Below are 24,688 nucleotides of genomic sequence, written 5' to 3'. Positions count from 1 at the left end.
CCCCTCTCCCTGAGCTGTAGCCTCAGTGCTATCCTCTGAAGTAAATTCTTCTGTGGAGAGAAGGGGTGTCATTGATTGCAATGCCTACAATTTAACAACCCTTGTCCCACTCCTTAACTGTTGTTTCCAGGTGCCATTCCTACTTTCTAACCCACCTAAGCTTTATCTTTGGATTAATGCTGCTGTTTTTATCTCGGGTGGTTAATTATCCTAAGGTTTGTACCTCCCTTTTGTTATTGTTCCAATTGTAGACCTATTGTTTGTCTGAAAATGGAGCCATAGGGGTGAGTTCCATTCCAGACTTGAAGGGTGACTCATCCAGGGGTCAGGTTCTACCAATTTCTCCCCAACCAATAAAGCTGGTCTTCTGTGTAACTTGTTTTCTTCCACGTTTTTTCCATTCTCTCCAGAACCTTCTGTGACTTACTGAGCACTGGGTAGTGGTAACTGGACATAAACGAATTCTTCTGGTCTCAGTCTAGTGGAGGTTGAGGTTTGTGTGGTCAGTCCATTAACCATTAGACTAACTGTTTTTCTGTACCTAAAGGTTTTTCACTATCCTTTGCTCTAAACAGGGAGATAGCTGCACAGACGCTTTTAAGATTCCAGTCACCACTCCCCAAAGTAGGAAAGGTGTAGAACATTGCCTTTCTGAACTCTGCTGTAGCAGCTGACCCTGACGTCCCCGAGACTGTAGTCCTGAGTTATGTTTCCTCAGTGTTTGGTTTTGTCTAAGAAGTTCTCGTTACTCCGCCCCTGAGTGTTGCACTGCATTCAGGGCTATATTTTGCTTCAGTCCTAAAGCCCTCCTGTCTGGTTCCTGCCCTGAGATTACCTGTCAGGCTGCTCTTTGCCAGCTGAAGACCGATGCTTGTCTGATATGCACTCATCAAACACTTTAACTCTTGATTTATTGGGTTTTGTTCTTTCTGTATGCCAAGAATTTTATATTTAAGGTCACAAAAGCTGAGGTAGAAATGATGCTCTACACCTAAAAAAGCAAAGGTATAGTGAAACTAACCAACTCATCTACTGTCATTTAGCTAATAGCAGCTAGGATTTAAACCTAGCTCTTTCCACTGCAGTGTAATATTTTGATCATCTGTAAAATGGTTAGGGAAAACTGATCAAAAGAGAAAGCGAGAGAAGAGCCTTGAAAGTCAAAGCAATGGTGGAAATTTAGTATTCCACTTTATATAAACTTAAGATAGTACTCTTGTGCTCCAGAGGTCCATATTCTAGCTTCTTTTTCCTACAAATTGCATTTTGAGGCTTTGGTAAAATATATAGTCTATGAATCAAGCTTAAAAGTATCTATAATCCGGAATGTGAGTGTGCTTTTTCCTCAGTTTTGTGGAACATCAGTTCATTTGGGCTACAAGATAAACCTGTCTTTTTTCTCCATGTGACCTAACCATTTCTTGCTGCCAACCTTCCCTATGCTATTAATAGTAAATCTGCTTACTAACTATTGAGACAATTGCCAGTCTATTTACAGTCTTCAAGAACTCAGCTATGCGATTACATTTAGTATCTGCTCTTTGCAGAGTAGAGCTTGAAGTCCAGTACCGTACAGCCACCAAAATCCTTAGAGCTTAGTGACTTGGTTGTTAGTTTCAGCTGGCAGGGAACTGAAAGTAATCTGGCAGTGAAGTAAGTCATAAGAGAAGGAAGGGAAACTGGTGAGAGAGCTCAGAAAGGGAGTAATAAGAGGAGAAGAGAATTACAGTGGGGGACTGAAGGGTGAGTACAGGTAGGTAGGGCAAACGACAACTACAGAAGTGAGATGTGGAAATTAATCGAGCTTTATTTCTGGCATTCAGGGTTCTGTCATTGTGATATTTAGTTACTAAGTGATATGTCTAGTATTTTGGAGAAGAGAGCTGAAATAAAGAGATTAAAATTGTAATAATTAAATATCCAATGTTTTTAAAGTTTTCCTTAGCAGGTTCTGCACAGACTCACTAGATAGTGTTTTATTTTTAAAAAAGATTAACACCTGTTGGCAAGACCATTGCAGACAAATGGTAAGCTTATTTTCTTTTATATTAATAATTTATATGTAGTACAGTCCCCTGAATTTAATCTGTACTGCTCTTATTTTTGTCTTCATTTACATATTTTCTTGAATGTTGTGTTAAACTTCTCATTAAGCCAAACAGACTTAAGTAGCCAGAGTATTTGTCCTCTTGAAACTAGTCTGGTTTGGCTTTTTTTTTTTTTTAATCATTTTATTGGGGTCTCGTACAACTCTTATCATAACATGTGGGTATTTTTTGTTGGGTTTGTTTTAATCAAATTCTAATATGTTTTCTGTTGCCCTCCTGTGGGCCAAATGTGAGCCGAGACATGGAATCTGTGTTCTCAGTTCTGTTATGAATCAAATGCTGTCATCTAACACCAGTGTAGTTAAGCTTTTTGATGGCTCTTCTTGAATGGGGCTCATTAATAATCGAGCCCAGACCAATAATGGAGTTGACAGAGGGTGACAGTGACGCACAGTCTCTACCTATACATTCCAGAATGAATCGCCAAGTTTCTATTTAATCCCAGTTACTCATGAAACCCAAATTCTAGAAGTTCCTTGCAACTAGACCACCCAAGTGTTAGATTTTATAGCTGCATTGTACTGTATGTACTCGAGTACAAGCCGAGTTTTAAAGCACATTTGTCATGCAATTTTTGTAGTTAAATTAGGTGCCTTGGCTGATATTTAGGTCAGTTTATACTTGAGTGTATGCAGTAATTTGATTTTATGTATGTCATGTGATGCTGTGGTCTAGCAATTACTTGAGAGAAAGGTACTGTTGATAGCTTTCCAAAATAAGTTAACTTCTTTTGGATTTATATGAGGTATGTATATAGGAGGCAATGAATATGACCATGGTATGTTGATGGAAAAATACTACTCTGTGATCCAGTATTTGAATGTCTTTTTTTTTTTAATTCACAATTTTATTTATTTCTCAATTAATTTTAATCCTTAAGGGATAAAGCCTCACACAGATTCTGTGTCCAGTGGTGGCCTTAGCAGGCAGGTTGCTTTGGAATATGGCCCAAATTATGCCCCTGTTTCCATTGGCACACGTAACCATTTCCTAAATGACTCTGGTTTTCTTAAGTTTGCTGCCAGGAGTCACTGTTTTGTTCTTTTCTTTGTACACATAAGCACATCTCTTGCCTAAATCGAATTTGATTTCATTTCGGGTATAAACACCTTCAGTTTTTAAAAGGAGCTATGTGCTCCCTTTGGTTCTGGAGACCCTGTTGATAGCCAGCAAGAATGTCGTGAACCAGAGCTTATCAAACATATCTGCCAGTGTAGAAGTCCTTTTCCCAGCAGGAGTCCACCGGCTCTAACATGGTTAAAAAAAAATTAAAGAAGAAGTAGTAATTGAATGTTTTGTTTACATGTATGAGCAAATCTATATAATGAGTTAAAGTCATTTCCATCATACAAGTAGGAAGAGGTTATAGGGTGCTGTGGTAGCATAGCAAAGGGGAGGGACAACTATTCCTCACTATTGCAAATAAAGATAAACTTACAAAGTGGATTATGTATGTATATACAAATATATACATATACAAATAAATATAAACTTATATAAAGTATATACATGTGTACGTACATCTTTATGAATCTTACAGTGATGTAATGGGAACTTTTTTTAAGCATCAACAATGTAATATGATTAACCACACACTGAAGAATAAAACAAAATATTTTAAATGTGCTTTAGGCTAAGTGTTTGAAAATCTTTCTAGTCAAATTTGAATGCCAAATCAAACATCAGGGCCATGATGGACAACATCTTTTATTTTTTTTGTCATTTTATTGGGTGTATTGGCTGGGCAACATCTTTACATCAAGAAATAAGTATTGTTCAGTTTGTTTCATATGTCCAGCATAGTTACAGCCAAAAAGGCTAATCTTGAATATTTGTTTTTCAAAAATATGTATAAACTTATTTCCTTCTCCAATTTACAGATCATGATTAGAAGTATTTTCTTGTTTTTGGATCGTACTTATGTCCTTCAGAATTCTATGCTTCCTTCTATATGGTGAGTGGGCCTAGTTTGGTAGAGCTATATCTGATTAATTTGATCAAGCATATATTACCATTTGTGTCTCTATTTTTTTCTTGTGTTTGTGTGAGCCAGAATCTTTGATGAAAATAATGGGGTCCAAAATAGATCTCTTAGACATAAGGTGCTCATATTTCCAGCAACAGATGAAGAATACGGGGGTATGAGGCCCAGAAAGAAAGGGCAGGATACCCGACAAATAAAGAAGGTTCTTTTAATTTTTCTAACTTACATTGAAGTGCACAGCTAAGGTTCTGGGAGTGGGTGTTCCTGAGAAATCCCAAACTGCGAAGCAGTCAATAGTATTCTGATTGTACATTACTTGTAACTAACTTTAGAAAAGTCTTGTAACTAGTCATGGCACATGATAGCAACAGACTTTAGCTCACTCTTATTATTAAAGGGCTGAAAAATACCTGAGAAAACCTGTCGGCTGCTCATGAAATCACTCTTCTAAGTGCTTTAACATCGATCTACTACCTTAATCCTTAGAACAGTTCTATGAAGCAAAACCATTGTAGATCCCATTTTACAGGTAAATAAACTGAGGCACAAGAAAGTTGAATAACCTAGTCTAGATCATGCAGCTGACAAGTGGCACAACTAAAATTTCTATGCAAGCCAAAATTACAGCTCTAAATCTGTAAGCAAAGCTTACAGTATAACTTATATAAACTCTGCTTGGAGCATAAATTATGCCACCTCTGTTCTTACACAAGAGAAAGACAGTATGGTACAAGGGTAGGTCAAAAAGTATTGCCACTGGGGGTTTTAATTTTTGCATGCAGTTCATACAAAACGTGTTAAAAATATATGTCTCTACAATCAGTGGGTGGCTGTAGACAAGTTCTTTCAGTAGCACACTTAAGTCTCGTTAGAGTGTCTTTTTTTAAAAATACCAAGCAAAGCACTGCCTTCTAAGAGGCCAATTAAATTCAAGGCAGAATCTTATGGTGACAGTATTCTGAGATTTCAAAGGGTTATTTTCTCTAAGGGCATGGGGTTTATTAGGAAGAATTTTTAAGAAACAACTGCATTTGTGAAACTGAAGTGAGGAAATTGGAATAAACGTGTGTTTTGTTGGTTTTATATATATATGTATATGTATATATGTATATGTACACACACACATCGAAGGGAAGCCTAGAAAAACATTTTGTTTTCTCATCACAACAGTTCACTTGCTCTTTCTTTAAGGGGATCCAGAGATGTCCTATGAGAATGATATTGGGAAACCTTATCCAGCCACACTACGGGCTTAATCTTACCCCTTCAGAGACCTTTTTTTTTCTTTCCCAACAATTCAAAAATCATTTCCAAAGAACATGATTGAAGACCTTCGAGTATGCCAAAATTATTATTTTGACCTGATGTACCATACTCGAGTATAAGCTAACCCAAATATCAGCAGAGTCACCTAATTTTACCACAAAAACTGCATTAAAAATGAGTTGAAAAACTCAGCTTATACACGAGTCTATGTGGGAAATCTTAAGGGCAAGAGAGATGAAGCGCCACCCCCACAGCCCTCCCTTTCAGAAGGTATATTAGACATAGTTGTAAGATAATAAAGGTTTCTATATTACAGCGATATTTTTTACTTATCTATATAATAATTATTAAAGTGCATGTGAATTGTACATTTAAAAAGCCCCTAACTCATCTCTGAGACAAAGGTGAGGGCTGAGAGAGGAAGGACTAAGGCTGAATCTTACTCAAGCCAATGTGTCAAGTCTACCTCATCAAGGGCCTTCCTCATAGTTTCTTACTCTCTACCAAGCACGATGTTCTTTTCCAGGGATTAGTTTCTGCAGACACGTTCATAATCCATGAGACAAAATCTTACCATCCTCTCTTCTAAAATGCATTTTGACTACAGTTTCTCCAACATGGATTTGTTTGTTTTTTGTGGGGTCCAGCTCCATAGTCAAATGGGCTCTTAGGAGCAATGTGTGTAGTTACAGGAATATTGGGAGAAGAACAGTTTACTTAATAAGGTTTTGTAGCAATGAGACTTACTAGCTTCTTGTTAGTACATACAATGAAATAGGCGATGTGTTAATCCTGAATATCCTGAGCCCTCTGGGGGGACACTTCAAAGGGAGTGTCTGGCAAGTGAGAAACAAATGGTGTCAGTTGCTCTTTAAGAATAAAAGACAAAGCAGCTGAACTGTTAGAGATCGGGATCCTTCATCTGAGAAGGCAGGCATCTGTAGGAGACCGCTTATTTTGTGGAGGGTGCATGTGAAGAAGTGTCCTGGAGAACATGTGCATCTGGCTCTGTCTTTGTGCCTATGGAAGCATTCCTCTAAACCAGTGGTTCTCAGCCTTCCTGATGCCGGGACCCTTTAATTCAGTGCCTTATGTTGTGGTGACCCCCAACCATAACATTATTTCTGTTGCTCCTTCATAACTGTCATTTTGCTACTGTTTTTAATCGGGTGATCCCTGTGATAGGGTCGTTCGACCCCCGAAAGGGTCGCTGACCCACAGGTTGAGGACTGCTGCTCTAAATACTAGTGCTGATTTTCAAAGCCCTGTTGTCACCAGTGAGGAGATCAGGCTGCTTGCACTTCCTCCCACAGACAGGTCGTCAACTTGCCACAGTTCTTCTGGAAGTCCCTGGAATGTTCAGTATTTCTCACCCACGCTGTAATTCAAATGCGTTAGTTCTTCTTCAGTCTTCTGGACAGTCTTCATTGTCCAGCTTTCATATGCACAGGAAGCAATTGAAAATACTGGCTTGGACCAAATATACTTTTCTCCTCAAAGTGACATCTTTGTTCTTTAACACTTTGAAGTCTTTTATAACAGATTTGCCCAGTACAATTGGTAATTGGATTTTGTGACTTCTGCTTCCATGAGCGTTGATTGTGGATTCAAGTAAAATCAAATCTTCGACAGCTTCCACCTTTTCTCTTTATCATGTTGTGGTCAGCATTAGACATGGTTCTACTGTAATTCAGAAGGTTTCAGTGGCAAATCCTTCAGAAGTGGACCATCTATTTCTTCTGCCTAGTCTGTCTGTCTGTCTGGAAGTTCCACTAAAACCTGTCCACCAGGAGTCACCCTGTTGGTATTTGAAACACCAGTGGCATTGCTTCCAGCATCACAGCAAGACCACCGTAGTAAGACAAACATGAAAGACAAGTGACAAGTGGGGGGAGAGATTGTTGACTGCCTTCAAGTTGGCCCCCAACTCATGGCAGCCATCAGACCTTGGTGTTCTAGAGGGTTTTCATTGACTGTTTTTTCTCATGTATTATATCAGTGGACTTTTATTCCTAATTGTCTTCGTCCGTAAGCTCCACTGACAGAGAGGTGGTGGCTGCACTGAAGATGTATTGACTGGGAATTGAACTATCGCTGCTCAACCCTGGCTCCCTTAGAATAGTAATAGTAATAATAAACATTTACTAAGCACTGATAGATTACACACCTCACACTGTCTTGAAGTGTTATACAAGTGTTAATACATTTAATCTCGTAGATTTACATTAATACATCAATATTCTTGTGTAGTTACCGAGGCACATGGAGATTAAGTTCCTTTCTCAAGATCATACATCAAGCCAAGAAGTACAGCCAGGATTTAAACCCAAGCAATCCGATTCCAGAGCCTCACATTTAACCACTATAGTTTTTTTAACTATAGTTTTGACACTATATATTGTTATTTATGGGTTATAGTTCAATGAAAGCTCATGGCATGTGACATGTTCAGAAAACATAAAAATGTTTATTATAGTTAAACAGTGTGCAGTCAGTATACGGCAGAAGTGGCTGGAAATCTATCTTTTGGAAAGTGAGTTCTGAGCCATAGTAACTCCCAGGAACCCGACATAGAACTTCACTACATTGCATTCATTACTGCCCCATGCCTTACTCCATCCTGTTCCAGAATACCACTTCAGTGTCTCTGCATAGGGCCTCAGGCAAATGTGTTTTTATTTTGTGCTCCCTAATCCCTAAGTAGGGTTAGACAGTGAGGGAGCTCACAAAAGTTTTTAAGCACTGCCTGAGCAGAGTGAGTGACTATATCACATGTTTTTCAGACAGCTGAATTGCCTTCCTAAATGTAATTAAGAAAAAAATGTTGGGTTTTTATGTCAGGTTTTTGTGGTAATGACTTGAGAAAATACGATGAACTGTTAGTCACATTTTAAATTATGTTTTCCAATGGAATAGACTAAATATTGGAGGGTCCCAAGTTACCTGGAGAAATTTGCTAGATGAGGGCACACACTGGCAAAAGGGTAACAGACTGGGAAAGAAAAGAACAAGGAGAGTCTCCTGCAAAGTAAGGATAGTGATTCCTAATCACCCATGAAGAATGGTGTGAACCATGCGTTAAAGACAAGCAGATTGTTATAATACACAGACTTCATTTTCTTTTTGACAGCGTGAGCTATGCCACAAAAAGCACATCTTTAAGTAAATAATTATAAAGCGTACTAGACTTGGCTAGGGGTGGTGTGAATAACTTGGCACTTGGGTCTGGAGAATTAGCAAATCAGCATTTTCTTACAATGGTATAATATATTGGAGCTTGACCTAAAACTTTTGTGAAACTAAAATACAGTTTTCTGTTTTACGGTTTGTGCAGGGATATGGGATTAGAACTATTTAGAAACCATATTATTAGTGATAAAATGGTTCAAAGTAAAACTATTGATGGTATTCTTCTACTAATTGAACGAGAGAGAAATGGTGAAGCTGTGGACAGAAGTTTATTGCGAAGTCTACTGAGTATGCTCTCTGACCTTCAGGTAAGTATCTTCTTCTTCTAAGTGCACCAATAATAATTTTGTGTAGTTTATAGAGGGAGATTTTTTTTAAAAAATTGAATCCCGGCCAAATGTAACAAAGGTTTAAATATAACAATGAAATCATGGAACAATTTTATGAAAATATAGAAGGTTTTTTTGTGTTGTTTTAGTTCAAATCCTGTGAGACTTAACTCCTAGTCTAACACTAAACTAATAGTCATAAAACGAAAAGTTTGAACAGAAGATGTAAAGAACTGCTGTAGGCACAGGGCCAGTAGTACTTCATAGAAAGGGGGCATTCCTTGAAGCAGTTCACAGAAAAGCATTTTGCCCCTACACGTGGGGCTTGCCTCACCACCCCTTTGAATCTGCCGCTAAAGGTTATTATTTTTCCCACATCTGGTAAAATTTTATTTTAGACTTCTCTATATGTCCTCTCCCTAAATGAACAGGTTATTACTCCATACTAAAGAAAATTTTTTTTAAAAAAATTATTATACATCTATTTTTTAAAACTGATTTAGTTTTTCTGTTCTTCGGGATTCAGACATAGAGTAGAAGTCTGGAACCATTAATAAGTACAACAACTGACTACATACAGTCCATTGAGAATAGTGTGTGACGTCTTTTTTCTTTTTTTAGTTCTGTTAGTGGGGGCTCTTATAATTCTTGTTACAATCCATACGTCAATTGAATCCAACATATTAGTACATAAAGGTTATTATTACCCAACTATTACCTACTTGCTAAAGGTTATTATTACCGGGTGGGTTTTAGTTTCAAACAGCTAGTTAATAGCAGGAGCTGCAATGTTGAGTGACATTTCTCAAGTAATATGTTTCTATAATCAATAAATAACCCCCCATCTCTTAGGTATATAAAGATTCGTTTGAACTGAAATTTTTGGAAGAAACTAATTGTTTGTATGCTGCAGAAGGTCAAAGATTGATGCAAGAAAGAGAGGTGAGACTATACATTGTTCCTGAAGTGCTGTATTTCATTCCTGTGGTTGAGCATCTAAGTATTAGTCTTTTCACACGCAAACATTTCATTGAAACTTTTTTAAAGTTACCAGCTACTGAAATCTAACTATAGTAAGAATTTAATTTTTCTTTAAATAAAAAACTTGTATTGCTCTTCCTCCTCCAAATAAAAAAGCACTAAGTTAGTTTCTGAAGTAAGTAAAGAAACTCAAGTTCAAGCAAGAAAATAAATAAAAATAGGTCCTCAGAAAAGCATTGAGAAAAGTTAGTTACCTCAGTAAGGATATGAACAATACCCGAGAAATTGGTTATTAAAAAAATTATTTTTGTTCATGTCACCAAAATTAAGATAAAGGAACTAATGGCTGGGCCATTCCTGTGCATTAACAAGTGATATTTGGTTAACAGTTCTATAGTCCTCTTCAGATAGCCCCATAGATCTGTTAACCAACTATCACTTGTTTAATGCACAAGAAGGGCCCAGCCATTAGTTCCTTTATTCTAATTTTGGCTAGTAAGTTCGATGTCACATAACTTGGTATGACTCCAACCATCCAGAGCCCTGAAAAGCCAATGATTTAGAAGTTTCCTGTGTTGCCAACTGTAGAGACCCTTAGCCATGGCAACTGTGTATTAGGGATTCTCCAGAGGCTAGCTACATTGTGTGGTGGCCTCCTTGAAAAGCCAGCTTATTGGGTTTTTCTTACTGATCCCAGCTGCTGCATTGGAGAATTAAATTAAGAATTATATTCTTACTATTGTTAGATTTGAGTAGGTAGTAACTCTTTGGAAGATGTTCGGTGGAGCGTTTGCATGTGAAAAACTTCTATACAGAGTGCCTGTTGCTCACTTTTCTGTGGCGCTTCATTGATGGAGGAAGACTGTGATGCTGTCAACCCATTTCATTCTGGACAGAGCACAAGAATATTATGCTACCTTTCTGTTATTCTAGAGGTTCATTTTTGTCTCCGGAGTGGAATTAAAAGTATCTTCTATTTAATATTCTCCTTCACACACATGTACTTTGCCATTTTATGTGCTGCGCCCCCCCTATCACCTCCACCCTGCACCAAGTTAATCTGTGTTGTTTTAGGCTTGTAAAGAAAGTAATATACTGTATATACTCGTGTTTCGGCACATTTTTAATGCAGTTTTGTGGTAAAATTAGGTGCCGCATCTGATATTCAGGTCGGCTTATACTCACGTATATACGGTATTCCAGAATGAAGGGTGAGGATTGTTTATTTAATTTTGTAAGTGAAACATAATACTTGAGCTTCCTGGATATCTAAGAATCTTTATTACAGAAGTTTCTAAATGTTTTGTTTGAAAGGTTCCAGAATACCTTAACCATGTAAGTAAACGTTTAGAAGAAGAAGGAGACCGAGTAATCACATACTTAGACCACAGTACACAGTAAGTACTATTTATTTAGTTTTTATAATTTCACCATAGCTGAAGCCTTCCCTTGTGAGCTACTGAAATAAATAGCATCTTAATGGAGTAATTCACTATTATCTAAGGGTATTTTTATTCTAACATGTTGCAGATGTTGTTTGTCATTACTCCGCTTTTGTAAATTAAAATTTTAACAATTTGTTGTGCTGTACGTTTTTGTCCAAAAGAAAGTAATTCGGGCTAGAATCTTGAGTTATTAGGCAAAGGGGAAATTCTATTTATATTAATGGGATACACTTGAATATTATTCCATTTTTATTTCACACTTTTTAATTGGGCATCTAGAAGAACTCTAAATGTATCTATTGGTATTCAGTCATACTATTTTCTCTTTCAAACTAATTCTGTTTTTTCCCCCTCTAAACCTAAAGTTGATGAGTAGCTAGGGAAAAGAAAAAGGTAGAAATTATTTGACTATCTGTGTCTAGATATGAAAATTATTCAAGTATTAAGAACTAAGAACAGAGGTATAGGAGGAAAGGGAGATTAAAACAATAAACTATGCAGAACTTGTTGGCTTTATTGATTTGTTTCGTCATAGAAGAAGGGGGCGAGGGGAATAACATAGAAGAAAGGGACTGGGTTGTTACAGTTTGAAAATACAGAAAATTGAGAGGCCATGAGATAAAAGATAAATGTGCTTTTAGGGCTATTAAATTTGATGAGCCTATAGGATTCCTTCTGAGTAAAGCCACAACAAAATAGCTGAGGAATGATGTGGGACATGCTTACACTTGACTGGTGCATGGAAGAAGAGTTTCCCACAAGAGAAACAAGGACAAATAGCCAGAAAGATACAAGAAGGCATCCCACCCAGATAGAATGAAGTCATAAAATTCAAGACTGGTATTTTAAGAAGATGATAAGCAGTGGCAGATATTGCTAATAGGTCTAGTTAAGGACAAAATCATTGTTGCTTTTGTAAGTATGGGTAACCTTTATGACTACCCATAGATTTTTATAACCTTCCTTAGAGTTTCATTCCTATAAAAAATTAACAAATATTTGAGGGTCTGTTGTATTTCTGTGAAATAGTATTTTTGCATACTATTATTTTCTTTATGGGAGTCAGATTTAAAATCATGTCAAACTAGACAATGTACTTACTAATTAGAGATTTAGGTAAGAATAGTTTTAAGAGATCAAGGTAAGAATAGTTTATATCATTTAAATTTCAGCGTCTTCTCAAACCTCTAGGTTAACATAATCATGATCACTACTGCTACTGGTTAGAGTGTTGTGCATACTTTTTAGGAGCTTTAGAATCTGCTCTGGAATGTTGTAACTGTAGTTCAGGTGCCTTTGATCAAATGACAGTAATTCCATAATGTAAATGGAAAAACTTATCATAAGTGCCAACCACCAACAGAGCTTGAGATAATCTGCTTTGTTTCTAAGATGTGCTTGCTTTCCTACTGGCCTCTTTTCCCACTTGAGCTATTGGTCCATTTATGAGGGTGATACCCCTCAAAAAAAAACACCAGAAGTGAGCGGAGCTTTTGTAGTATGCATTTTTCCCCTCTAGGCAAGCATCCAGCAACTCGCTCTGAATTGGTGCACCCAGTGGCATCACCTGGGAAGCTTCTCTCTGGTCACCGAATTTTTTTTGTAAAAGCAGTTTCATTCAAACCTCGTTTTTTGTGATATTGTGATAGCCGATTTAAGAGAACAATGTTAGGCTGTAAAGTTTGTTTCCTACTCAGGAAAAATACCTCAAACTGTTGTTATGTTGGACACAACTTATAAGGACAGCACTATTGAAAAAACTCAAGTGTACATCTTTTCTAAAACAGTGAAATGTTGATTGATGATTAACCTTCTCCTGGGTGTCCATCAACTTCCAGAATGGACGAAAATGTTGACTTGTAGTGCATTTGGAGTTGGGAGTTAGTTCCACCAGCTCAGACTGTCAATAAAGGTTTCTATTAAAAGATTCTGAAAAGATTGCAAAACATTGTGCAACAGAAAGGCTTTATTTGTGGCAGATGGGGAACTGGTTTTGCAACCACGACCACGTACTTGCTCATGTAGCCATCTCAGTGCACTGGCTTTTGGCAAAAAAAAAAATGCGTGTGCCTATCTTGCCCCACACACCTGACTTACTTCGCCTGTTCCCTGCGACTCTTTTTGTTTCCGCAAATGAAGAGAGGCCTGACGAGCGATTTGACAGTGTAGAAGAGGTGAAGAAAAAAGTGAGGGGGGTGATGTCAGCCATCAAACAGATGAATTTGAAAAAATGCTTCCCAGAATGGAATAGCAGAGTTGACAAATGTATTGAGTGTAATGGAGAATACTTTGAAGGTGATAAGGTTGTTCTGTTAAAAAAAAAATTAAATGCATAGCTTTAGGGGGGGAAAATTCCAGGGTTTTTTGGGGGAGTACCCCCCTCATGTTACTCAATTTGTAAACAGTCGTTTGTTTTATTTCTCATTCTTGCTTTTTTTTTGTTTTTCTTATGTAGGAAACCACTAATTGCTTCTGTGGAGAAACAACTATTAGGAGAACATTTAACAGCAATTCTGCAAAAAGGTAAATTTTCCTAACTGAATTAAATGGAATGATAATCCTTTAAATCATGAAGAAACTAAAGGAAGCGTTGTAAATTACAATTTAAGAGTATTATTTTAATAAAATGTATTTTCTAATAAGCATTAGTCACTGGAGAATAGGGAACTATAGAGTGTTAGTTTGTTGTTTTTTTAATTGTGCTATGTGTGGTAGAACTATAGTTTACTGCTAACATCACTTTTTTTTTCTTGGACTGAAATGTACTAAGATCTAGATCAGCAGTTCTCAACCTGTGGGTCACAACCCCTTAGGGGGTCGCAACCCCTTTGGGGGTCACCCGATTCATAACAATAGCAAAATTAGTTAATGACATAGCAACGAAAATCATTTTAGGGTTGGGGAGTCACCATAACATGAGTGACTGTATTAAAGGGTCGTGGCATTAGGAAGGTTGGGAAACCACTGTTCTAGACTGTAAACGTATTTGAAATGTGAGTGCCAAGTTCACATAAGGTTCTTATTGTACAAATGGCTTTTTAGCTTGACTATTTTCAGTAATAAATCCTTCATTATATCATTTATTGTGCAAACACAAACAATATAGGCAATGATCAAAGAGCTTTTACTGATACAGATCAGCATAGATTTTCAGAATGATTACATTTCCACAAGAATTTAGTGGATTAATGACTAAATCTATGGCTCCCTAAAGTTAGACTAATTCAGACATTGGTGTTTAAGACTGAGACTGCTTCTTATATACTTGCCAAGTTAATAGTGATTTTTTTTCAGCTCCGTCTGGATCCTTTGTTATTTCTAGCCTTCGAAAATGCTCTTAGTTCTCTGAACATTGATTTCAGTGAGCACATCTAACCTTTTGTAATACTGTAGGACTTTAGGTAGCTTTTTAGTATTTAACATTATCCATTTGAAAGTTATTTTAAAGGTCTTTGGCAATGTAATTATCTTTCAAGGTATTAGAAAATAAAGTTTCATTTTAGCAGAGCCAGTGAGTGTTATAGTGGTTATGCATTTGGCTGCAATGTTGAAGTTACTAGTTCCAAACCACTAGTAGGTCCGGGGAAGAAAGATGAGACTTTGTATGTGCCCGTAAAGAGTTATAGCCTTAAAACACCCACAGGGGGGCGGTCTGGAGGCCTGCCCTGGAGGGTTGCTGTGAGTCAGAACTAACTCAGTAGCCGTGACTTTGGCTTTTGGAATCTCTACCCAGATATATTCTGTTTTGGGTTCTATTTTGCCAGATAATAGTATTGTCCTGTATTATTTTTTAAAAGGGTCAATAGGGCCATTAAGTGAAACCAGAAAAGCCAAAAATCAAACTTGCTTCTGTTGTTTCGCTTCCAACTCATAATGACCCTAGAGAATAGAAATGCCCCTGTGGGTTTCTGAGACTTTAACTCTGTACAGGAATAGAAAGCCACCTATTTCTTCTGCAAAGCGGCTCAGTAGTTAACCACCCAACTTGTAACCCACTGTGCCAACTGGGCTCCTGTTAAGTAAACCCAAAAAGAAAGTTAACATTATGGAACACCTGCGGTTGTAAACTATCCAACTTTGTGTTAATCGCTTTTAACCTTAGAACAATCCTGTGTGTTCAAAGTAAGGCTTGGTATCAGTGCTTCAAATCACATAGCTTTTAAGCTCCAGAGTCGTGATTCAGATCAGGGTATGTTTTCCACTATACCACCCTGAAATGTATACAAACGACTCATTTTCACATAAATGAAGTCTTCATTTCCTGTCTACCATAAAAATAAAATGCATTTAGAATTTGCCTGAAGTTTTAAAAAAAATGAGTCACTTTACAAGAAAAATGCTTTCAACAGATTAAATATTTGCATGTTATTTCAGCACGCCCTTTGATAAGCAGCTTTTTAAACATAGTAACATGTTAAAGTTTATTCTAAATTGTATTAGAAGCATCGTAAAGAGGTAGCTTTTATTATGAATATTGTAAAGAAGACATTATTTAAGTTCCAATAAAATATAAAATTAAAAGTTATTTAATACTTTATAATAAAAACTTTAAATTAATTTAGATGATAATATAATTTAGAAAAATAACATTTGGAAATCTAAGGATTTTTTAATCATTTTATTAAGGGCTCATACAACTCTTATCACAATCCCTACATACATCAATTGTGTAAAACACATTTGTACATTCATTGCCCTCATTATTCTCAAAACATTTGCTCTCCACTTATGCCGCTGGCATCAGCTCCTCATTTTTTCCCCTCTCTCCCCGCTTCCCCCTCCTTCATGAGCCCTTAATAATTTATAAATTATTATTTTGTCATACCTTGTCCTGTCCGACATCGCTTTTCACCCTTTTCTGTTGTCCATTCCCCAGGGAGGAGGTCACATGTAGATCCTTGTAATTGGTTCCCTCTTTCCAACCCACTCTCCTTCTACCCTCCCAGTATCGCCACTCACACCACTGGTCAAGAAGGGATCATCTACCCTGGATTCCCTGTGTTTCCAGTTCCTATCTACCAGTGTACATCCTCTGGTCTAGCCAGGCTTGCAAGGTAGAATTCAGATCATGATAGTTGGAGGGGGTGGGGGGAGACGAGGAAGAAGCATTTAGGAACTAGAGGAAAGTTGTATTTTTCATCGTTGTTACATAGCACCTTGACGGGTTCATCTCCTCCCCGAGATCACTCTGCAAGCGGATCTTCAGTGGCCGACAAATGGGCTTTGGGTCTCCACTCTGCACTCTCCCATCTCACTAAGGATTTATAATTATAATTTTACCACTACCATGCATTTTAAAATTAGATCTACTTCCTGATGCAGCTATAATAAATTAATAAACTGCATTGTTAAAACAACAGAATTTGGTCTCTCACTTTTTACACAAGAAGTTCAAATTAAAGTATTCACCGTTTTCTTCTTTCCAGAAGCTCTGTAGGACAACCATCCTCTGCCACTCTCCTAGGGTCTAGTGGTTGCCTGCAATCTCTGGTATTCCTTGGCTTCTCAGGCATATTACCCCGTCTTCATTATGTGTCTCTCTGGTCCTCTCCTTTTCTTATAAGGACACTAGTTATTGGATGTAGGACCTTTCTTAATCCTGTATGACCTCATTTCAACTAATTTTATCAGTAATGACCCTATTTCCAAATAAGGGAAGTTCAAAATGATCATGCCCATCTAAGGAACCCTGTTCAGCCCACTTTAGCACCTTAAATATATAGATATTGTGCCCATTTTAGAGAAGAACCTGAAACTCTGTCAAGTAACATACTAACTCACAGCTTTTCTTCTCTATTGTTAAAATAAAGCAAATACCGTATATACTCCTATATCAGCCGAGTTTCTCAGTACATTTTAAGGCAGTTTTTGTGGTAAAACTAGATGCCTCTAGCACTCCCTCAATGCGTGAATACCTTCTTTTATTAAATTGGAAATCTACGATGCTCACCCTCCCGATACAACTGCTGAAGCCAAAGCGGGTGAACAAGTAAGTGTGGTGAAGAAAGCTGATGGTGCCTGGCTATCAAAAGAGATAGTGTCTGGGGTCTTAAAGGCTTGAAGATAAACAAGCGGCCATCTAGCTCAGAAGCAACAAAGCCCACATGGAAGAACACACCAGCCTGTGTGATCACGTGGTCCCAAAGGGATCAGTTATCAGGCATCAAAGAACAAAAAATCATATCATTGGCTGCACACCTCCATGATACAATCGCCGAAGACAAACGGGTGCATAAGCAAATGTGGCGAAGAAAGCTGATGGTGCCCGGCTATCAAAAGAGTAGTGTCTGGGGTCTTAAAGGCTTGAAGGTAAACAAGCGGCCATCTAGCTCAGAAGCAACAAAGCCCACATGGAAGAAGCACACCAGCCTGTGCGATCACGAGGTGCCAAAGGGACCAGGTATAAGGCATCATGCAAAATATATATATATATATATATATATATATATATATATATATATATATATATATATATATATATATATATATATATATATATACATACATACCATAGTGAATGAAGGGGGAAGTGCAGAGTGGAGACCCAAAGCCCATTTGTCGGCCACTGGAGATCCCCTCACAGAGAGGTTTAGAAGAGGAGGTGGGTCAGCCAGTGTGATGTAGTACTGATGAAGAACACAGCTTTCCCCCAGATCCTGGATTCTTCCTCCCCCCAACTACCATGATCCGAATTCTACTTTGCAGGACTGGATAGGGCAGAGGTTGTACACTGGTGCACATGGGAGCTGGAGGCACTGGGAATCCAGGGTGGAAGATACCTTCAGGACCTGGGGTGTGAGGGGCGATACTGGGAGAGTAGAGGGTGAGTGGGTTGGAAAGGGAACCGATTACAAGGATCCACATGTGACCTCACTGGGAGACGGACGGCAGAGAAGGGAGGGAAGGGAGACTCCGGATAGGGCAAGATATGACAAAATAATAATCTATAAATTATCAAGGGCTCATGAGGGAGGGTTGAGTGGGGAGGGAGGGGGTGAAGAAAGAGGACCTGATGCAAAGGGCTTAAGTGGAGAGCAAATGCATTGAAAATGATTAGGGCAAAGAATGTATGGATGTGCTTTATTTAATTGATGTATGTATATGTATGGATTGTGATAAGAGTTGTATGAGCCCTTAATAAAATGTAAATATATATATATATATAAATAATTTAAAAACTAGATGCCTCTGCTGATATTCAAGTGGGCTTATACTTGAGTTTATATGGTACTTAGAAAATTTATAAAAGCTCTTCTGATTTAGGCGTGGTTTTATAAAATCTTTGTAAAATTAAAAACTTTAGCAGTAAAAACTTAAAAAGCTATGTTGAATACTTTACAATATCTATTAAACAAATATTTTTCTCAGTTTATAATATACAAATAAAAAGTTTAAAAATGCATTTGATAGTGTGTGCTTTGACTTAAGTTTTATGATTAGAGACTAAGTCAGTTCTAAACTAGGACTCATTAGCTTTCCAGATTAAATAATTTTTTCTGATTAAATAATTGTATGAGCATCTTTCAGATTATTAATTGCTGCTTTAGTGAAATAAGCTTTTGGAGACTTAATAGTAAATACATCTCCTAACATACATAGGAAATTAGGTTCACCAAATAGCATCGATCTCATAATGAAATAGGCCACATGGATAGCTATAATTCAGGTGTTATGCATACTCCCTGAATTTATAAATTATATATCAACATTTTTGAAGCATATTCTATTTTTTATTAATGTTGACTTACCAGTGTAATATATTAACATTACTATATAATTTTAGGGCTTGATCATTTACTTGATGAGAATAGAGTACCTGATCTCACACAGATGTACCAGTTGTTCAGTCGGGTAAAGGGTGGCCAGCAGATACTACTACAGCACTGGAGTGAATACATCAAGGTATTTCAGAATTTTGTCTTACTGATAATTCTATTTGTACTTTATTCAAGGGAAATAGATATTCTGTCTTCAAAATACTTGTCTACCCTGGCCAAGGAACTGACTGAAGTACCTTTTGTTCTTTGATCATAAATATTAAAGAGGACAGTCGTCTTTCTTTTTCTTTCTTTTTTTTTTTTCTTTTTCTTTCATATTACTTCTTTAACTATCTCATTTAATTTTTTTTTAAAGATAACACCAACAATGATAAATAACATCCTATATATAAGTATTAAAACTACTATTTGGGCATTCGTCATCAGCATAAGTATTAGTTTAATTCTATAATCATCGTTTTCAAATCAGCTTTTTAGGTTGGTCTGCTTCCTGTTCTGTTTCATACCAAACCAAATATAAGACATATTTAAGCTTAAATTGTCATGTATTAAAATTTTTTTTCTCTCCTATGTGCCAAGGCATGCTTACTTCAGTACATAATACAGATGCTTCTTGGGTATTGTATTTCAGTGTTCATGTATGTTGCCCGGTAGAATTGTATGACAGTGAACACTACCACAGTGCTAACAGGATCTTCCTGATGACCTGCAATTCTCAACCAAAGACACTTTGACCCACCACTATCCCCATGAGACATTTGGCATTGTCTGGTGATGGTTTTGGTTGTAAGAACTGAGACCATGGTAGTAGTATTGGCTGGCAGAAGCCAGAGATGCTGCTCCAATGCATAGGACTCCTCCTAATGACAAAGACGTTATCTGACCCAGAATGTCAGTAGTGCCAACATTGGGAAACTTGGTATCAATGACCCTATTTGCTACTTAATGATAGATTATTCTGTTGATAATACTGATGAAATGGTGATAACTGGTCTTTTAATGTGCTTCTAGTTTTAAGCATATTCCTAGGGAAAGTTTTTCACTTTAAACTTTGAACAGCTATCAAAAACCTTGGTGTTTTTCCTTGTTGATGACTATTGTTAAAGCCCAGAATAATTTAGAGAATGACGAGGGTAACGAATGTATAAGGTTGTTTTACTCAATTGATGAATGTATGGATTGTGATAAAAGTTGTATGAGCCCTAATAAAATGATTTTTTTTTTTTTTTAAAAAAACCTAGAATAAAAAGAAAGATGCTCGGGTAGTGTAGTGGTCAAATACTTTGCTGCTAACCAGTGCTCTGCAGGAAAAAGATGTGATAGTCTGCCCCCATGATTGCAACTGATAAAACTCCATGGAGCAGTTTACCCTCTCCTGTAGGGTCACGAAGAGTCAAAATAGCAACACAACAGCAACCAAAAAGTAAACAGATAAACAAGGCCTCCAGGAAATTATACTGAGGGGAAAAAACAGCCCCAAAAGGTACATACCATATGATTACATTTATGTAATGATTTTGAAATGACAAAATTTAGAAATGGGGGACAGATAGTTACAAGGGATTTAGGGATGAGTGAAGAGAAAAATAGGTGTGGCTAAAACAAGGAAATTGGGCATCCTGGAGGTGCTACAGCTGTTAAGTATCTTGCCCTTCCTTGTGGGTACATGACCTTCTGCAGATGATGAAATTGTCTATAGCTTAATATATACGCCAGTATGAGTCAAACTGGGTAAATCTGAATAGGACTATTAGTAGCATCAATGACATCTTGCTTAAGGTCCTGTACTATATAGTTAGGTAAAATGTTACCAATGGAGGAAGGAAACTGGGCAAAATATACAAGGCATCTCTATTTTTCTTATAAATGTAGAGAAATATAATTTTCTTAGTAGAAAATTTAAATGAGCAATATTTTGGGTTTTTTTTTTAATACCGTAAATCATTTTATTGGGAGGCTCTTAACAGCTCTTGCAACAATCCATTCAGCAGCTATATCAAGCATAATATAACTGTAGGTAGAAGTAGAAGGTAAAGATGAGCTGTTCATGACTAGAAATGAAGGAAAAGAAAATGATAATCAGGAAATTAAAAAAGGAAACTTTGAAATGATCATGGAAAAATTCCATTATCTTTAATCCATTTTTCTACTGAAGTGTTTCAGGTCCCCTCGAGATGTAATGCACCTTTCAATATATATCAGTATATGTATGCTGTTTCAGGGCTAAATACGTATGACCCAGTTCAGTGTACACTGAAGAATGTCTGTAAGATTTTAGTAGGGTGGCCTTTCTTAGACATACTAATCATCAAGAAATAAAGTGTGCATTCTTTTAAAAAGCTCTTCCTATAGTTAGGAATATACATCCTTGTTTCATTCCTAATCTTTTGAAATATACTTGGCCACTGAACTGCTCTGTGATGGTATGCTTATTAATTTGTCATAAGAATTTATGAGTAGAGAAGTTCTTACCCAGTAACGTAAAATTATTTTACATATGGTACTGAAAGCAGCTCAGATTAAACTATTATGATTGTTGGGTAGTGGTGTTAGGTGCTCTAGAGTGAGTTCTAACTCAGCAGCCTGTGTACAACAGACTGAAGCATTGCCCCGTCCTGTACTATCCCCAGTTGTTTTTTGGTTTTTTTTAATTGTTTTATTAGGGGCTCATACAACTCTTATCACAATCCATATGTATATCAATTGTGTAAAGCACATTCGTGCATTCATTGCCCTCATCATTCTCAAAACATTTGCTCTCCACTTAAGCCCCTGGCATCAGCTCCTCATTTTCCCCCTCCCCCCTCCCTCATGAACCCTTGATAATTTATAAATTATTATTTTGTCATATCTTGCACTGGCCAACATCTCCCTTCACCCACTTTTCTGTTGTCCGTCCCCCAGGAAGGAGGTCACATGTAGATCCTTATAATCGGTTCCCCCTTTCCAACCCACCTTCCCTCTACCTTCCTGGTCCTCAGTTGTTTTTTGTTGGAGCCTGTTTTACAGCCAATGTGTTGGTCTATCTATTGGAGGGTCTCCTCTTTCACTGCACTTCTATGTTACCAAGCACGATGTCCTCCTCCAGGCACTAGTCTCATCTGGCAGCACGTCCAAAGTACATGAGACAAAGTCTCGCCATCATTGCCTTTAAGGAGCATTCTGACTGTACTTCTTGCAAGATGGATTTATTTGTTCTTTAGGCAGTCTGTGGTTTATTCATTATTCTTCACCAACACCATAATTCAAATACATCAATTCTTCTAAGGGCCTCCTTGTTTGATAACAGAATTTTTGGTATGATAAGTTTGTTGCTGACTTTGTATGTATTTGTTTTTATAGACTTTTGGAACAACAATAGTTATCAATCCTGAAAAAGATAAAGACATGGTGCAAGACCTACTTGACTTTAAGGATAAAGTGGACCACATCATAGAAGTGTGTTTTCAGAAAAATGAAAAATTTATCAACCTAATGAAGGAATCCTTTGAAACATTTATCAACAAGCGACCGAATAAGCCTGCAGAATTGATTGGTAGGGAAAATATATTTCTATAATTTTTTTTTAAATATTGAGTAAAAGGCAAACTTGCAAATTTATTCCAAAAATGTTTAATCCCTTCATAGGAAGGGAGAGCACAGAATTTAGTTCTAACCTTATTAGGATACTTATTCATAAAAGTCAAGGAGAAAAAGGGACAACCAGTCACAATGATTGACGTACAACACACACACACACACCCCAGGGAAGGCGAACAACAGAAATGTGGGTGAAGGGAAACACCAGACGGTGTAAAACATCAAAATAAAAATATAAATTATCAAGGGTTCACGAGGGTGGGAGGGTAGGGAAAGGAAGGGGAAAAAAGGATCTGATACCAAGGACTCAAATATAATGTAAATGTTTAGAAAATGATGGCAACATGTACAAATATGCTTGATACAATTGATATCTGGATTGTTTTAAGAGGTGTAAAAGGCCCAATAAAATGATTTTTTTAAGACTTTTTAAGAGCCCCCCCAATAAAGTGATTTATTAACATTTAAAAAAATTTAATACACAAAGAAAATCATACAAGCACATGTATGCTTAAAAATACATGGTATTTACATGAGGGCAAATGTAATAGTAATCTTGTAAAGAAGTGAAACAAAGTACAATAAAGGTTTATTGTACTAATTTGTAGTTTGTCCCTTAGAAAATTTGTGTTTGTTGGACTAGCAGCTTTAGAACTATAGTTTATAAAGAGTAATTATAATTCGCCATCATAATTAGAAGCAAGTCTATGAAGAAACTAGATTGAGAAAAATTGGGTGTATGTAAGATAGTATTCATCACCATCTTTGTGTCCTCCAATTAGTATTAACATAAAATTGAATAAGATCCCTCAGCAGCTTTGAGGTCCAGGAGATTCAGCCAGACCATGGTCATCAGACCTCATTGCTCCCACTTCTCGGACACCCGGAAGCTGTTGGGTAAATTAGTTTGACGCACCAAAAAAAGTAATTGAATGGGACCTAGAAGATTGAAAGGTTCCTTAGAAAACCTCACTCACTACCATCAAGTCAATTCAGTCACCTAGTGACCTTAGAGGACACAGTGGAACTGCCCTTCTGAGTGTCTGAGCCTGTACATCTTGGAAGGCAGTTCTGCTTAAGTTCATAGGAGAGTAAGGGCAGTGGGAGGTATAAGTGAATGATAAAAGATTGGACATACATTGATTATTGTTCAGGGTGTATCCTGGGGACATAGAATTCATCATACATCTATTTACTTCTCTGTCTAAAGTTTCTCATTAAAAATTCAAAAGAAAAATATAGGTGACCCCTAAACAACACTGGTCTGAACTGCTCAGAACTCACTTTTATTAGTGGGATTTACGAAGCACAAGTGTTGCAAATACCAGCTGAAAGCACCACCAGGTGCTGCCAGTCATCTCGGGACGCGGAGATAGGAAGTAAGTGGCTCATGGCATTTTGCTCGGCTATTTGCAACACTTGAGCTCATTCCAGGAGAAGCAGGGAAAATGTAGTGTTCTATGGGCCCCAAGCAGTTCAAACTTAAGTTGTGCACTGTTCAGTTATAAATTATAAATCTGATTTTTTTCACATATCTTTTTTCTTATAAATTAGATCATTGTTTACATTTCAAATTTTGAACTTTGCATTCCACAGTTTGAATTACTAAGGAAACCAAACGAGTATATACTCAGACTTTTGATTGCATGTGCGATCAGTATCTTTAAACTCCATATTACTCAAGAGTCAATTGCACGAATAAAACAAGAAACTCAGATTCACAATGCAATTTAATTCGACTTGTTCACCCATTTATTTATGATGTCTCTAAAACAAGCCTAATGCTTATCTCTTGGGAAATTTGGCTTCTGGAAGTGTTGTTGTAAGATGCACTCACGTTTAATTAGACTCATAGTGAACCTGTGTACAACAGAACGAAACACTGCTTGGTCCTGCGCCAGCCCCACAACTGTTCTTATGACTGGCCTGTTATTGCAACCACTGTATTAATTCATCTCATTGAGGACCTTCCTTCTTTTTGATATCACATGCTACTTTACCAAGCATGACGTCCTTTTCCAGAGTCTGG

The 24,688-nt window shown here is 37.1% G+C and overlaps 1 protein-coding gene across 1 annotated transcript in view; it reads left to right on the top strand.

Moving 5' to 3' along the window:
- CUL4A (cullin 4A) overlaps positions 1-24,688 on the top strand; it is an 82,129-nt gene that overhangs the window by 37,382 nt on the left and 20,059 nt on the right. Inside the window, exons 4-11 of the mRNA XM_075563402.1 lie at positions 1,958-2,027; positions 3,989-4,062; positions 8,693-8,855; positions 9,729-9,818; positions 11,172-11,254; positions 13,758-13,825; positions 19,086-19,204; positions 22,423-22,615. Of these exons, the coding sequence (XP_075419517.1) occupies positions 1,958-2,027; positions 3,989-4,062; positions 8,693-8,855; positions 9,729-9,818; positions 11,172-11,254; positions 13,758-13,825; positions 19,086-19,204; positions 22,423-22,615 (860 nt within the window). The remainder of the gene's footprint in view (positions 1-1,957; positions 2,028-3,988; positions 4,063-8,692; positions 8,856-9,728; positions 9,819-11,171; positions 11,255-13,757; positions 13,826-19,085; positions 19,205-22,422; positions 22,616-24,688) is intronic.

This window comes from Tenrec ecaudatus, chromosome 11 (genome assembly GCF_050624435.1).
Source record: "Tenrec ecaudatus isolate mTenEca1 chromosome 11, mTenEca1.hap1, whole genome shotgun sequence".
In the NCBI taxonomy this organism is placed as follows: Eukaryota; Metazoa; Chordata; class Mammalia; order Afrosoricida; family Tenrecidae; genus Tenrec; species Tenrec ecaudatus.
This window is presented reverse-complemented; position numbering and strand designations above follow the sequence as displayed.